At 40.4% G+C, this 15,717-nt stretch overlaps 1 protein-coding gene across 1 annotated transcript; it reads left to right on the top strand.

Annotated features, from left to right (window-relative positions):
• Nucleotides 1–1,488: 1,488 nt before the first annotated feature.
• LOC127295778 (PRA1 family protein F3) lies at nt 1,489–2,863 on the top strand. The gene is made up of 2 exons (XM_051325779.2): nt 1,489–2,202; nt 2,501–2,863. Exon 1 carries the CDS (start codon nt 1,617–1,619, stop codon nt 2,187–2,189), a length of 573 nt encoding a protein of 190 aa, XP_051181739.1. The 5' UTR covers nt 1,489–1,616; the 3' UTR covers nt 2,190–2,202; nt 2,501–2,863.
• Nucleotides 2,864–15,717: the final 12,854 nt, after the last annotated feature.

Genomic DNA, 15,717 nt, shown 5'->3' with positions numbered 1-15,717 from the left:
CACATTCTCATAAATAGCATCATTTCCTCCTAAACATCAACACACCATAAATAAAAGACATCAACACATATTCGCAAACAACAACACATTGGCAAGAGCTAACATGGCTCGAGAGGCACTAACGTTTGTTGTGGAAGCGACTCATGTAGCGATGGAGATAGGAGTTGATGAGATCGATCTTGCTCAACTAGTTAGATCTCGGCATCTCGGGACGTGGATACATGATTACATGAAAATCAAATATACGATATGGGATTCACGATGTGGGGATGTGGGTTTAAGAAAATAAAAAAGAACAATATGTTAACCGTTGTCAAGAGAGCCGCGCGCGACGTCATGCAGTTCTGTTTTCGCCTAGAGAGATTAATGGGAAAAAGAGTTCATATGTGTTAGGTTAAGTTTCCACGAGAGACCCACTTGCCAAAATTTTGGACTAGTATGTAGATACGCGGGTATAAGTCATATGATCATACTTACCCGCTCTAATAGATGGTTTTGAGATTTTCCCATTTACTTAGAGCAATTTTACCCCAAATCGTTAGCCTAATACTACCTCCGTTCCAAATTATAACATCTTTTGGAAAGCTATTTTAGTGTTCCAAAACGTCTTACAATTTGAAGCAAAGGTGGTAGATTTTTTTACCTACCGGACACATTTGTAATTGGTAACATTGTCATCACTGCTTGCTTGCAGGCATTTTTCACATGCGAATTAAGTGGGACTTCCGAAGAAAAAAATACAATTGTACCTAACAATTTATTGGGAGTCCCACCTGAGAGGTGGGTGATATAAGAGCAAGTATAATAAGTTCTAGTCAGCTGACGATAAGAATTAAAATAATATATTGTTGTTTAGTTGGAGGAGATATAGTAGGAGAGAGAAGAGAAGTGGACTCTCATGGGAGAGCCAACTCTAGCACATGTTTCTAAACACTTTGTGAGAGTAAATGGTGGACTATGCACTACTAAAGTAGTACAATTTTATAGCTCACTATACATATTGACTCTAGATTATTGACTATAGATGACGTGACATTTGACATATAGCCAACACCTGGCTCTACTATTAAACTTACTCTAATTGAGTTATAGTTATCACTCATGGTGCAACTTATGATTAGTGCAAATTTCGAAGCAAATCCAGCGGTTTGAAAGTGTTTTTTCGATGGTTCAGTGCATTTTCTAAATTGCAACTCGATGTGCAACTAGAAAATTACAATTCATGCTACAACTCATGTAGCACGAATCACTGGGCCACCAAATGGTTTGGAAGTCCAAAATCAAGGTAATTCTCAGTCAAATAAAAAATGAGCAAAACTGTGTTTTATTCAATGATATGAAGCAGGGAGGCAATCACAAGAACGGATAAGTCAAAGAGGAGTTCACGTTCCAGATCGTGCCGCACGCTACAGCTCCACGTACGCCCTCTGTCCCCATCTGCCAGCCTCCATCCATACCGGCGCTTCCACATTGATTGCATATACTACCCGCAAAGCCAGCCTGGTTCAGCGCCCCACTTCTCCACGTCAAGTTCACTTCAATTCAACCCCGCCGCCCGCGTCTCCCATCCTTCTCGCCGGCGCCGGCCACCGTCTGCCTCCCCCCTCCGGCCAGCCATGTCGAAGTACGGCACCATCCCCACCTCCTCATCCTCCCCCGACGGCCCGCCTCCAGGCTCCTCGCTCGACTTCATCTCCCGCGCCAAGGCCCGGGGCGCGTCGGCGCTGGCGACGCGCCGGCCCTGGCGCGAGCTCGGGGACCCCGGGGCCCTCGCCGTGCCCCGGGGGCTCGGGGACGCCTACCTCCGCGCGCGCGCCAACCTCGCGCACTTCTCCATGAACTACGCCATCGTCGTCCTCGTCGTCGTCTTCCTCTCCCTCATCTGGCACCCCTTCTCCCTCATCGTCTTCCTCGCCTGCATGGTCGCCTGGATCTTCCTCTACTTCCTCCGCGACGTGCCGCTCGCCCTCTTCGGCCGCACCATCGGCGACGGCGTCGTGCTCGCCGTCCTCTCCGCGCTCACGCTCATCCTGCTCCTGCTCACCGGCGCCACCGGCAACATCCTCACCTCGCTGCTCATCGGCCTCGTCCTCGTCCTGCTGCACGCCCTGCTTCACCGCCCCGCGGAAAACATCGACGAGGAGGCCGGACGGTGGTACACGCCCGCACCGCCACCGCCGCCCTACTAGCAGTCTCGAAATTGTGAGCGCCTCCGATCCTCGCTATCTCGCTTCTTGTAATTAATCTTGTTGGTTCTTGGTTTGTGAGTTACATCGATCTGTTCTTGATCACCTATTTGCGCACTTGTTAATGGGTAATAATGTGCGCAACTGGTGTTCATCTTACAATTGATTGATAAATATGGAACATTGCTATATATTACATAATGTTGTAAATGATGTGGTTTGTTTTTATCTTCCTACAATTGATTGATAGTATCAAACATTGCCATTTGGTCAATGAATGATCTGGGTATTCTGTGAATGAATTGGGGGAACAGGTGATCAAAATTTGGAGTCAGTTTGAGCTCAATTATATGAGACTTATCTAATGGTTGCTTAGCTCAGACTGCGTTCAGAACAAGGAAGTGCATGGTCAAAACCAAACAGCTGTGCCTTGTGCTCCAGGGTATGGCCGGCCACAAATCGATGTTCCCGAGTGAGACGTGGACGCTGATGTGACCATAGCAACTGCTTTCGACAAGTTACTAGTATTTGGCCAATAGCACAAATGCATCTATGCTTTATCCGCATAAACCATCCTGATGCGGCTGTTTTTTTTTTTAATGTGGGCGTAGTCTATTGAGTAATTTAAGTTGATTGAGAAATGGCCACTTGACCCAACTAATAATTGGCTCATGCAAGTCATGTGTGATCTAGATACACTTGTTAACCTCTCTTACCATAGGTTTGAACCTTTGTTTAAATAATTTGTATTTTCTCCCTTTTCAATAATGATAATAATTCGTATTTCTTGTAATGGTCCGGCGATGAACCTCCAAAAACACTAGCTTAAAAATGAATTAAAACAAAACTTTATTTCTCAAGCACCTCCCTTGAGTTGACAAATTGGGCCTAGGAGCGGAGCTACTCCCAGTTTAAATGGAATGCGCAAGATAAGACAAGATATAAGAAACAAGCGTGTATATATACACACATACTTCAGTATGGTAGTATCGGTTTTGAAATGATTCATTGAACGATGTGACTACTTCGAACATATATCGAATGCCTGTAGTGGATGTCCTCAAATTGAAGTAAACAAGAGTTGAAGGAGTCCTTGTGCTGTTGAAACCATATTGTACATATAACTACGCAGGATCCAAGCCCGTGCGAACAAAACAGACACGAAAAAAAAAAACCCAATATACAAACTAGACCGAGCCAATATAAATAAAAAAACACAAAGTACTAAAGAGAATCAAACGTTTGGACCTTCTAAGGTAATTTAGCAAAATTAGAGTTCAAACAATAGGTTAAAAGGTACTCATTGATCTTGAATAATGGAAACAAACAAATTGGAGATCTACCTAACTAGTTGAACCGTAGTATATATACAGATTTCATGCTTAACAAATTAAACGCTACCTAGTTTTATTCCACATTGGTTTCAAGTCATTATCATAAAAGTTTTTAAACCGCCTACTCACCCCCCTCCCCCCCGCGCGCGCTCTAAGCGGCATCAATGTCCTTTCAGAGGCAAAAAAAAGTGTTCCAAATCTTTTAACCTAGTCATACTACGTGCACCAAGAATTTATGGTAAGCAATATAAACAACTATGTGATAGAAAGTTATATAACTTCAAGCATGAATCCTATTACAAAGTAAAGAGTTCGGGTATAGAAATAACAGAGGCATGCGAGAGGACGATGTATCCCAAAGTTCACACTCTTGAAAGTGCTACTTTCTGTTGGAGTGGTGTGGGGGAACAAGGCTACCTAAACTACATGAAGGCCTCACCTTATTCTTCTACAACCTTCCCATCAAAAGGGAAGTCCTCGATCTAGTAAGGGAGCCTGGAGGGCAGTCACAAACCTGCACAAAGCTTTGAGCAATCTCCACAACTTAACTGGAGGTTGCCAAGGAATTGAGAGGAAGGCCTCACACTTGAGGATTCTCCACAAGTTAATTTGAGGCCCCAAGAACACCACTAAGATCACTAAGCTGTCTAGGGTCCAAAGACACAAGATGAGCACCTGAAGGAATATACCACAAACTTTCACCTCCATGTATCATCGTGAAGAACTCAAATCGATGCACCTAATGCAATGAGAACTCACTCTCAAATTCCACCAACGCTATTGATGTCTACGGGTGCTTCTATTCTTGTAGACAGTGTTGGGCCTCCAAGAGCAGAGGTTTGTAGAACAGCAGCAAGTTTCCCTTAAGTGGATCACCCAAGGTTTATCGAACTCAGGGAGGAAGAGGTCAAAGATATCCCTCTCAAGCAACCCTGCAACCACAAAGCAAGAAGTATCTTGTGTCCGCAACACACCTAATACACTTGTCAGATGTATAGGTGCACTAGCTCGGCGAAGAGATAGTGAAATACATGTGGTATGAATATATATATGAGCAGTAGTAACGGCACCAGAAAATAGCTTGATGCTACAACTGGCGTGTGGTTGATGGTGGAAATATTGCAGTACGGATGCGGTAAAGAAACAAGAAACAAGCGATGATTGCAGTATTTAGGAACAAGGCCTAGGGATTATACTTTCACTAGTGGACACTCTCAACATTGATCACATAACAGAATAGATAAATGCTATACTCTACACTCTCTTGTTGGATGATGAACACCACTAATTGTGTAGGATTACACGAACCCTCAATGCCGGAGTTAACAAGCTCCACAATATTCGATATTCATGTTTAAATAACCTTAGAGTGCATGATAGATCAACACAACTACACCAAGTACTAACATAGCATGCACACTGTCACCATCACACTATGAAGGAGGCATAGATCACATCAATACTATCATAGCAATAATTAACTTCATAATCTACAAGAGATTACAATCATAACCTACGCCAAGTACTACACGATGCACACACTGTCACCATTACACCGTGCATGAGGAATACAGTACTTTAATAACATTACTAGAGTAGCACATAGATGAATTGTGATACAAAACTCATATGAATCTCAATCATGTAAGGCAGCTCATGAGATTATTGTATTGAAGTACATAGGGAGAGAGATGAACCACATAGCTACCGGTACAGCCCTTAGCCTCGATGGAGAACTACTCCCTCCTCATGGGAGACAGCAGCGGTGATGAAGATGATGGTGGAGATGGCAGCGGTGTCGATGGAGAAGCCTTCCGGGGGCACTTCCCCGTCCCGGCGGCGTGCCGGAACAGAGACTCATGTCCCCCAGATCTTGGCTTCGCGATGGCGGCGGCTCTGGAAGGTTTCTCGTACCGTGGTTGTTTCGTCTCGAAGTTTTAGGTCAGGGACCTTTATATAGGCAAAGAGGCGGAGTCGGAAGGTCGACGAGGCGACGACACACTAGGGGGGCGCGGCCCACCCCCTGGCCACACCGGCCTATCATCTGGGGCCCACAGGGCCCTCCTCTGGTGGCTCTCGGGTGTTCTGGAAGCTTCGTGGAATTATAAGATGTTGGGCGTTGATTTTGTCCAATTCCGAGAATATTTCCTTACTAGGATTTCTGAAACCAAAAACAGCAGAAAACAGGAACTGGCACTTCGGCATCTCGTCAATAGGTTAGTTCCGGAAAACGCATAAAATCATCAGAAAGTATGTATAAAACATGTAGGTATTGTCATAAAACAAGCATGGAACATAAGAAATTATCGATACGTCGGAGACGTATCAGCTATAAAAGCTATTGTGGGAATAAGAGAGGAAGAACAAACAAGGAGAACAAAAAGAATTCTCCAAGGTCCAGATCTAGGGATTCCCTTACACAGAGGGGATTTTGCTTGGTAGGATTGTAGATCTGGATCTCCTATCTCTTTTCCCTCAAATGGGTAAAAGGTGTAAGAATCATGGAGGGATTGAAAGATAGGAAATATTATCAATTCAACAATGGAGGAGAGAGGAAGTAAAAGAAGCAACCAACCCAATGGGGAAGAAGTGGGCCTTTTATACCCCCAATTCATAATCTAACCGTTGGAAGAGGAAAACAGAAAATTCATGTGGGACGGACTGGTCCGGGCCGACTGGAATAATACTGACGAAAAAAAGGGCAGGGGTACCGAGTGCCTCGAAGCTATCCCGGACTATGGCTGGACCACTCTGAGCAGGTAGGTCCGGGCTGGCCGGACCTTCCGACCTCTGGCCACTTCGGCGGAAACAAAGCAGCACACCCACAACCATAACTATCACACCCGGTCTCCGAATTTGATTGTAATATCCCAGGTATTGGGGTTACAAAAATAGAGAAAACAGATGTGTGCATTGCATTCATGCATAGAAAATCTGGGGAATTTTCGCGCTTTAAAGTAAAACAGTCACAGTAACTGAAGTTTCACTTGACCTTGGTGGAATTGAGGTAGCTCATCAAGTCAAGCGCTATAAACCTCAATGTGACTTTGTTAAAACTTTGTTTTGGGAAGAGATGATTTGATCTAAGGGGTTAGATCAAATAGAACTAATAATCAACACAACAACACTTTACTCAATGATCAACTACTTGATCTTATAACAGATCATAATATGGTAATCATTGCCACAACACATGAACACCAATTCAATTGTACTTCCAGTAACAATAATTGGAGAAACTATTCTTCACTTATCTTCTCCATGTCTTAAACTAATCCATATCCTTATCATAAAACCTATGATATCCATTCTACTTGAATCTTGGAAGCATGATATGGAGATCAACTCTAGAAATATATATTCTTCTCTATTCCAAATTTTTATACATCAAACCTAGAGAAGTGGGAGTTCTATGTTACATACTAGAGGATCAATGATGAACCTTGAACTGAACCTTGGATATACATCCAAGTATTCAAACCATCATCTTTAAGAGGAACACCAGGATATTATTCAAGACAATTCCTAGAGAGAGAACCTAATTATGTTAAACCTAGATATAAATAACCACATCAACCTCTAGGGAGCCTAACCTTAGGTTATCATTGAATTCCTTCCCAAATGAGAGAGATCAATCTATGGAGCTACACTCAAGTTAATGAGGCAACACTTGGACTTGGGGAAGAGAACTATCTATATAACCAGATGATTATATCACCATTAATTAAGTAGAACCCTAACATAATATCTCAGGCATCCTCCTGGGATATAAACCTCAGAGGCAACCATAGTAGTCCCATTCAAGAAGGTAAATTAGAGGTACTATACCCTAGTTGATCAAGACAATGCTTGATCATGGAAGTGAGAAACCTATTTAATGAGACATACCTTAGGAAGCCAAACATTGAACATTATAAATTGAGTGATGATCATAAACCCTAAGAACTTGAGGTAGAGATATTAAGAACAAGTGGATCATGCTTAATCCATGACCATGCTTTGGAGAAATAGGAGAATAATCCAAATGCTAACACTTATATGATTAGTAGATATTATTCCCCACATGAAATCATAGGGAGGTAACTAGTAACCAAACCTAGGCTTATATCCCAACCTTAATTTGTGAACCACTTGGTGATGATCAGTAGAATCCTACCATACCTATATTTCATAAATTAAGGAACCTAAGAAAACCTTAGAGTAAAACCCCATACTGAATATGGTGAGAAACCATCCATCCATATGACCAAAGTTAACTATAAAAAAAACTATAACAACTATAGTTACTTTAATGATAAATTGAGGATATCAATAGAAGTTAATTGGGAGAAGACAAAACTAATTCTCTAGTCCTTAATAATTAAAGGAGCACATGAACAATCAAGCAAGTAATCATACTACCTTGGTTAGGGGAGATTAAACCCTAGCAAATGCAATATGATAGCATTCCAAATCTACAAACTAGGGTATATCTCAACCATAGTTTATGTATCACTATGATGATCATAACATGAACCTAGGCATAATTGAGATGCAAACCAATGGCCATTATGTGAATATGATGAGAACCCTAGAATTGCTCACTAGTTAAAGTTTATGCTTAAATATGGAACTTAAGAATAACCTAGTGCTAAACCATTTGATTAAAACCCAACAGTGGTGATCAACCACTTATCCTTATAACTAGACCAAACAATGATGAGAGTAGTATCTTTATTTCATAGTGCTATTAAAATATGATAATAGTGCTAACCTTGAAATAGGATAAACCTTACAATATCCTAGAGATAATTCTTCACATAAAATCATGGTCCAATACCTCCTCATTACCATTCATTTTAAAAACCTAGCCTTAATCCAAATATATGTGAAACATTAATATTGCTAATACTGGCAAACCCTAATAATGTGTTCACTAAGCACATGTTCTAAAATTCAAACCATTTAAATAGATTTGATTCCTAAATTAAAGGGCAATTGAGGTGTACCCTAAATCCATAACTATTTTGAATTTTGAAGTGTGCCTCATAAGAACACAAAGGTAATCAATTATAAAAGATTGTTTAGTAACAAAACAATACAGTGAGCAAGATTATCAAATTGTTTTGATATTCAAATAAATTAGAACCTGCAAAATAAGATAGAATTCTAATTTAAAATCAAATAGCAAATTCAAATCAGCAAATAGAACAAGAATTTAAAAACAGAAAAAGAGAGGGAAAAGGACTTACCCTGCCAGGCCGCAGCAACCCAGCTTCAGCCTTGACGCAGCCCAACAGAAGCCCAATGCACAGCCCAGCCCAGCACCAGAATCAACCCGACCCAAATAACGTTTCGCTGTAAAAAAATAAAGAGAAGAAGCGAAGCCGTTCCTTCTTCTTCCCTGAGATCGACACGGCGGAGGAGCTCCCTGGCCACGTCCTCGACGACGATAAGGACGAGCCCCGGACTCCAATTCCATTCCAAAGATCTGCGTGAATCGCAACGAGTCCGTTGACATAGTTTGCGCCACGATTCGTGCCCATTGCACACCTCTACCTCACCGTGGCATCTGCGCCGTCTCCGGCGATGTGACGTCGAATTCGACCATGCCGGGAGCTATAAAGCTGCGCAGAGCTTCGCCCAGTGAACCCTAGTTCGTCTCCGCCAAACCTCGCCCTCTCATTCACTCCCTATCCCTAGCAATAGTCCGCCAGTTACCGCCGGCGTCGGAGAAGAAGCGGACGAGGGGAGGCGCCCCAGCATCCGAGAGGAGGTCGAGGAGGTGCGCCTCGACGTGTAGACCCTTTGGGAGAAGGCACGCATCCGGGGAAGCTAGGGAGAGGCCCAATTTCACTAGCCCCTTCTGCAGCACCTCACCGGAAATCATGTCCGTGAGGGCAGCTCCGACCATCCCGGGCTTCATCGAGCAGCTCATCGGCTTCAGGTAATCCTTACGCATCTTTAGAGCCCGAATCCATGCTCAATCATCAACTGTGGCGTTATTTCGAGTACTCACCGGAGTTCGCCGCCGCAGACGCATTCGCCGAAGTAACTCCGGTGGTCATTCCGCGGGGGCGCCGCTATAGATTGGTTCCGCGTGTAGTGGGGGTCCGATTGCCGCTCTTCCTGGAGTCCCGCAAGCCCTAGAGCAACACCAGTGTCGACGGTCAACTCGCCGGCGTTTAACCGCCGGTGGGGAGACTTGTCTCGTGGGACCCCTGGTCGATTTGACCTGGTAAGCATCTCACCTGGCAGCTGACGTGGCTTAGGTCCACCAGTCAGTCCCTTATGGGTAGAATAGGCCGGGTAGGTTTAGGATTTTCCATTTTTAATTTCAAATTCATTAATTACTGCAACTTTGAAAATTCATATAAAATTCAATATAGCTCAGAAAAATATAAATAAGACATCAAAATTCTTATAAAAGAAAATTCTATTTAATAAAAATATAATATGAAATTTTTATTTTTAATAAAAATTTAATTGTTTAATACTTGTTATTTAAAGCCTTTAATTTTAATTCTAAATTCAGTTAAAATTCAATAATTAGGAAAAAAGTATAAAATAAATAAAAACCAGAAAGTAAATAAGGAAAACATTAAAATTAATTTTTCCTTTACTATTAACTTATTAAATTATTATCAGAAGGATTTAAACCCTAATTAATAATTACCTTAATTATTAAATTCAATAAAAATAATAAAATGTCAAATCCAATATTATTTTATTTCAAAGTTATTAATAATTTCAACTTGATAATAAAGTTCTTAACTTAAGAACTAAATAGTAATTACGAAACCTAGTTCCATTTTAAATAACCTTATGGTTTCATAATTCCATGTGAACACTAAAACCCTAATTCTATTATGAAACCCTATTTCCACCATTTTATGTGTAAACCCTAAATGGTTTCCAAAAATCTAAACACTAGATATAACATGAGATCATGTATTTCCTCTTGAATTCATAGAACCATAATTAGCAAATTAATACTTGCTATGTTCACATAAAATCTAGGAGTCCTATTATCAATAATGTAATGTATGCATACCTACTCAACCTAGTTGATCAAGTAGGATCAACCAAATCTAAACCCTAGCTTCCATTACCAAAACCCTCATCTTTAATTATCCATGCCTAGCATCACACCATTGTGATGAACCCAAATAGCAACCATGCTTATTATCTTGCATTAACTAACCACACTCCACTAAACCCTACTAGTGTGAAATACTTAGGAACCATTCCATCTAAGAACCAACCATTCTTTACTTAGGGAATTAAATAGCAAACCTAAACAATCTCAACCTAATTGATATACTTCTTATTATTTAAGAAGTATGTTCTTCAAAAGTTATTCTTTTGAAGTAAACCGAGAACCATCATCAACCCTGCTTATAAGGACCTATAAACCCTAGCCAGCTATCACTAGCAAGATAAACCAACCTTGACAACAACCATGTATAATGAATTGCTTAGGATGCCTAGGCTTATCTTAACCTTACAAGCCCTAGGTGTTGATGAATCCAACTTTGTTGGGATCCATCTAATACTTACTCCAGAAACTAAATGAAACCATAATCAACAATAGAACCCCATCAACCTAATTATCCTACTTGTTCCTTATTAAAGAACATGTTCTTCAAAAGTTATTCTTTTGAAGTATATAACAATTAATCATCAACCATGCACTATATGACTTAAAATTGACAACTGCTCTTTACTTATTATACAACTACTATTCCTTGATGTGTATGATTGTTACTATACAGTTTACCACTTGCTTATGATTCTCAAACCACACAAACCTGAATAAGAACCTTGTCTGTGAATCACTCTAAAAGTGCAACACACCCTGAACTAATCATTACAACTCACTAATCCTAAATCATCGGGGTTAGGTCACGTTTAGAACGATTGCATCTCATACTTATGCATTATTGCATCCTTGGCAATCTTTTAAACATCGTCCTTACCGGACGATGATGCTATTTCAGAATTTGGAGTTACCGCGTATTGAAGACCTTGCCTGCATAATCTTGCAGTCAAGAAAGGCAAGTTCATCACTTGCTCATGTCATTTGAGTATTTCTATCAAATTACTTGCAAAGTACTATGGTTATCACTATTGCATAAAAACCAAAACCACTACTTTCATAACTATGAATATGACTATGTGGTGGGCAATGGAACCATGGATTGTGTTGATATGGTGGAGGTTCCATTGCAAGGGTTTATATCCATCTAGGATTAAATAACAAATGTCGCCAGTGATTCTTGTGCCGTAATACCCGTGTTAACCATAAGATCCGGAGTGGGACGGAATAGTCAAAAGTGTTTCCACCTCTCGTTCATCAACGGATGCGCTTTACCGTAGTACACTTGTAATCCAAGGGGGCAAGCGTTGAGGCTGGGGAGTCCTAAGTCCCCACGGCATAGTCCGTAGTATACTTGTCGCCCGAAGGAGCAAGCGGTGAGGCTGGGGAGTCCTAAGTTCCCACGGTATTGCGGTCTATGATGGGTTGCAGCTACCGGCGTAGGAGTGTATGGTAGAGCCCAGCACTGTCGTCGTGGTCGGGGTCCACCTTGAAATCTACAGGAATAATGGGACCGGCGTGGACCCAGGGTCGGGGCATGCAACAACGGGTGGGTGTTCGAGGTAGCGGAGGAACATGATTGGCTAGACCTTATACCGGGCCTCACACCATAGGAAGTGTGGACGGGAAGATCACCCGGTTGGCACCAAGGTTAAGATCTCTTATGGGTAAAGCAACACACCTCTGCAGAGTGTAAAGAACCGTGACCTGTCACTCCCTGTTCCGGGATATGGAACTGCGAACGCGGCCGGAAAGGAGCTCCATGAAGTTCTAGTAAACCGGTGAAGGCTGACGGACATAGTTCTTCTGAATAAAAGCAACCTTTTGAAAAAATGGTTATGAAAACTTGCATTGGTATTAGACTTTCTGGTCTAATGTCGTAGCTAGTGCATTAAACACCTCTTTCCTATAATGAACTTGTTGAGTACGCTCGTACTCATCCCACTCTTAAATCCCCTGCTTAGATATGGAGGCATCTAAGGAGGATCTACCGTGTAACTCGAAGACCGAGGAGTCAACAACTACTTCAAGATACAGGACCCTGTCAGAGGAGTCAGATACCACATCCATCAAGGAGAAAACCTAGTTTAGCCATAGAAGGAAACTAGCTTCCTAAACCTAGCTCCTATTTTAGCTAGAATCTATTCTTAGCCTCTATAGCTAGTTAAACACTCTACAAATAGAGTTCGTGATAAGACTAGACTACGAGTCGTTCTTCTGGAGTTTATTTGCAGTTTTACCTCATTGTAAAGTAGGAGGCTGTGATGATCTTATGTAACAGAGTCGATGTTGTAATTCTATAGACATGCCTTGGACCACATATGTTTCTGTTGTACCACTCTGAGTGATGTAATACCCGTGGAACTGTGTTTCATTGGTGTTATATCAGACTTGCATACTACACCATGCAGTGGTATGCCGGGTCACCACAGTTGGTATCAGAGCAAATGCTTTGACCCTAGGATTAAAACCCTTTAAAGGAGACCTATAGGATTGGTAGTGTCTATAGGAAGTTGTCTTAGTTAAACTAAATACTTCTTATGACTTGAGATGGATATTCACTTGGGAATAATCCTGACACACTTAAGTCAACATTTCTTATCTAGCTTACCAAGATAAAATTAAGTTAGTTAGCTAATCCCAAACATATAGCACCTTAATAAGTCCTTAAAACAATAGATGAGTAGATCACAGTTGGTATACAATACATGGTAGTCCAAAGAGAGGATACAACCATAAGGAAACTATCCTATTGGAAGATGTGTACCAACTCAAGTTATGATTAAGTCAGAATTATTCAGACATGTAATAGGAGTAAATCAAGTGATAAAGATAATTAAGAAATCCTAATAGAAGATGTAGACCAAGTTAAGTAATGAGTAATTAAAATTATCTAGACTTGTGAAACAGTTGCTAGTAAGTGATAACTATGAGTTGTATGAGGTAGTGTAGACCATGATGAGTCAATCATGAGAGGTAAGTAAGAGAGATAGAAATAAAACATGTCTTCTTACAGAGTAGTGATAGTAATCATATATGATTCACCTGGGAATCATTATGTGATGGACTAGAACATCATAAATATTTAGGAGAAGTACAATAAGAAGTCAAGTAATAAACAATAGTGCAAGAATTGTGTTCCAAAACAATGGGAAGTGTGCCAAGCACATCATGACCATATTCTTATGATAATATAAACACTTGGAAGTATAGGAGCTATAATTCCATAGTGGGTGTTTAGAGTAGCAAGGTTAGAACCTAGTCATATCATGTGAGATAGTCCTCAACAAAATAGAAGTTAATTTAGTACTTCCGAATGAAATTAAGTTAACCTTAATTATCCTAGACCACTTTGTTTCAAGTTTATATCATTGCAATTATGCAATTAAGGTAAAAGTTGAGACAAATAGTAGACTTCCATATATGAGTACTAAGTATCATGATATAAACCTATCTGATGTGGTGTTATATACTACACATCAGAGCCTAATGTTTAGAGATGTCTTACTCAACTATTATATTCAAGCTTATGATGATGTGTAATATAAACACGAAGCTGAATCTTCTTGGATTTCATTGGATTTTCATTGATTGACTAGATCCATACATGAAGTTGGACTTTGATATGCAAGTGCATGTTGCAATATCAAGTTCTTACTTGATGTTATAGATCTAGAGGGTAATAGTATTCGTGTGAGGAAGCGACGAACTCTGGAAGATTCCGAAGACAAGATGAAGGTTCATCAGAGAAAGGAAGCAAAATTGTGGGAAGCAACCACAATATTCAGAAGGAAGTACTAATCAAAACTCATACTTAGCCTCAATAGAGGAGTACTTTTGTACATAAGAAGCATGAAGGTGAGAAATCTGGTGATTATGGTGAAGCTGAAGCAGAACCATAGTCATTAGGGAAAAAGGGAAATCACTTCAGATACTATATTCATAGTGTCAGCTAGTGGTTTTCTTGCAAAATAAACCCTGAATGAAGGAAGATGATATATGGAACCATAGCAAATATAAGCAGACCATAGTTGATATCAGAAGACCACAATTGGTATAGTATCAATACCGCGAGATAAAGTAGAGAATGTCTCGTCTAGTTGATCAAAACCTATAATAGAATCCATTTTTAGATAACAAATAGCCACAATTGGTATCAAGTAGTCCACCATTGGATTATTTGTATCAAGAAGTTGTGAACAAATAAAATTCTGTTAGCCAAATAACAATGACCTATAATCATTTAGTCGAAGGATTCACGTTGGATGTCCACAATTGAGTGGATACACCACAAGGATTCTTCACAAGACCTTAGAAGAATATAAACCATAAGCTACACCTAGACCAATATTCTAACCATCAATCCAATGGTTGGAAGAAAAGGAGTTGAAGACCATAAGAAAACTCTAAGGGGTAGAGTAATGATTGAGTTGGATACACAATAACTCAAGATTTTGAGCCAGATTGATGATGAAGGTCTGAACTGAGAGGAAGTCTATCTTATTTTCATAAGATTGTTAGACATTACTTTCAGAAGGATGTCAGACCAGAAGCCGAGATTTATACCTCGAGGAAGTAAGAAGTGGACTATAATTTGAGAAAGTGAGTAATATTTAATCAGAAGTACGAAAGCTCAAGTAGAATCAGGATAATGAAGTTGGATGAAGGAAATACCATAGACCAAATACAGATCAAAAAGGCCAAAGACCGAAGAAGATTGAACATACAAATACCAAAATCTAATAGAATGATTCCTTTCATGGAACCTAAATAACCAACGTAGTTATAGGTACCAACTATAAACCATGATTGGATGGACTAAATGAGTCTAATCAATTCTTAGGAAAATAAACCATCACGATCAATTCCATAGTAAGTACCTTACCAAGTACCATTATTGCAGTTTTGGTAGTAAGGGAAAAACAAAGACCTATTTTATCAAATAGGAGAATGTTATCCAATTAGTCCTCAATTAAGACTGTCAGGACAAGAAGAAGTCCCAATCATTGAATATTCAATGAGAAAGGAAACAAGCTTATAATATTGGAGAAAATCATGGAAGTAAAGGAAGTAATAGTTATATGATGTCAAACATTAATGGACTCCAGGAAGAATCTGG

The sequence above is a fragment of the Lolium perenne genome, chromosome 1, assembly GCF_019359855.2.
Source record: "Lolium perenne isolate Kyuss_39 chromosome 1, Kyuss_2.0, whole genome shotgun sequence".
Classification (NCBI taxonomy): Eukaryota; Viridiplantae; Streptophyta; class Magnoliopsida; order Poales; family Poaceae; genus Lolium; species Lolium perenne.
The sequence above is the reverse complement of the archived record's forward strand: the minus strand, read 5'-3'. Positions and strand labels throughout refer to the sequence as shown.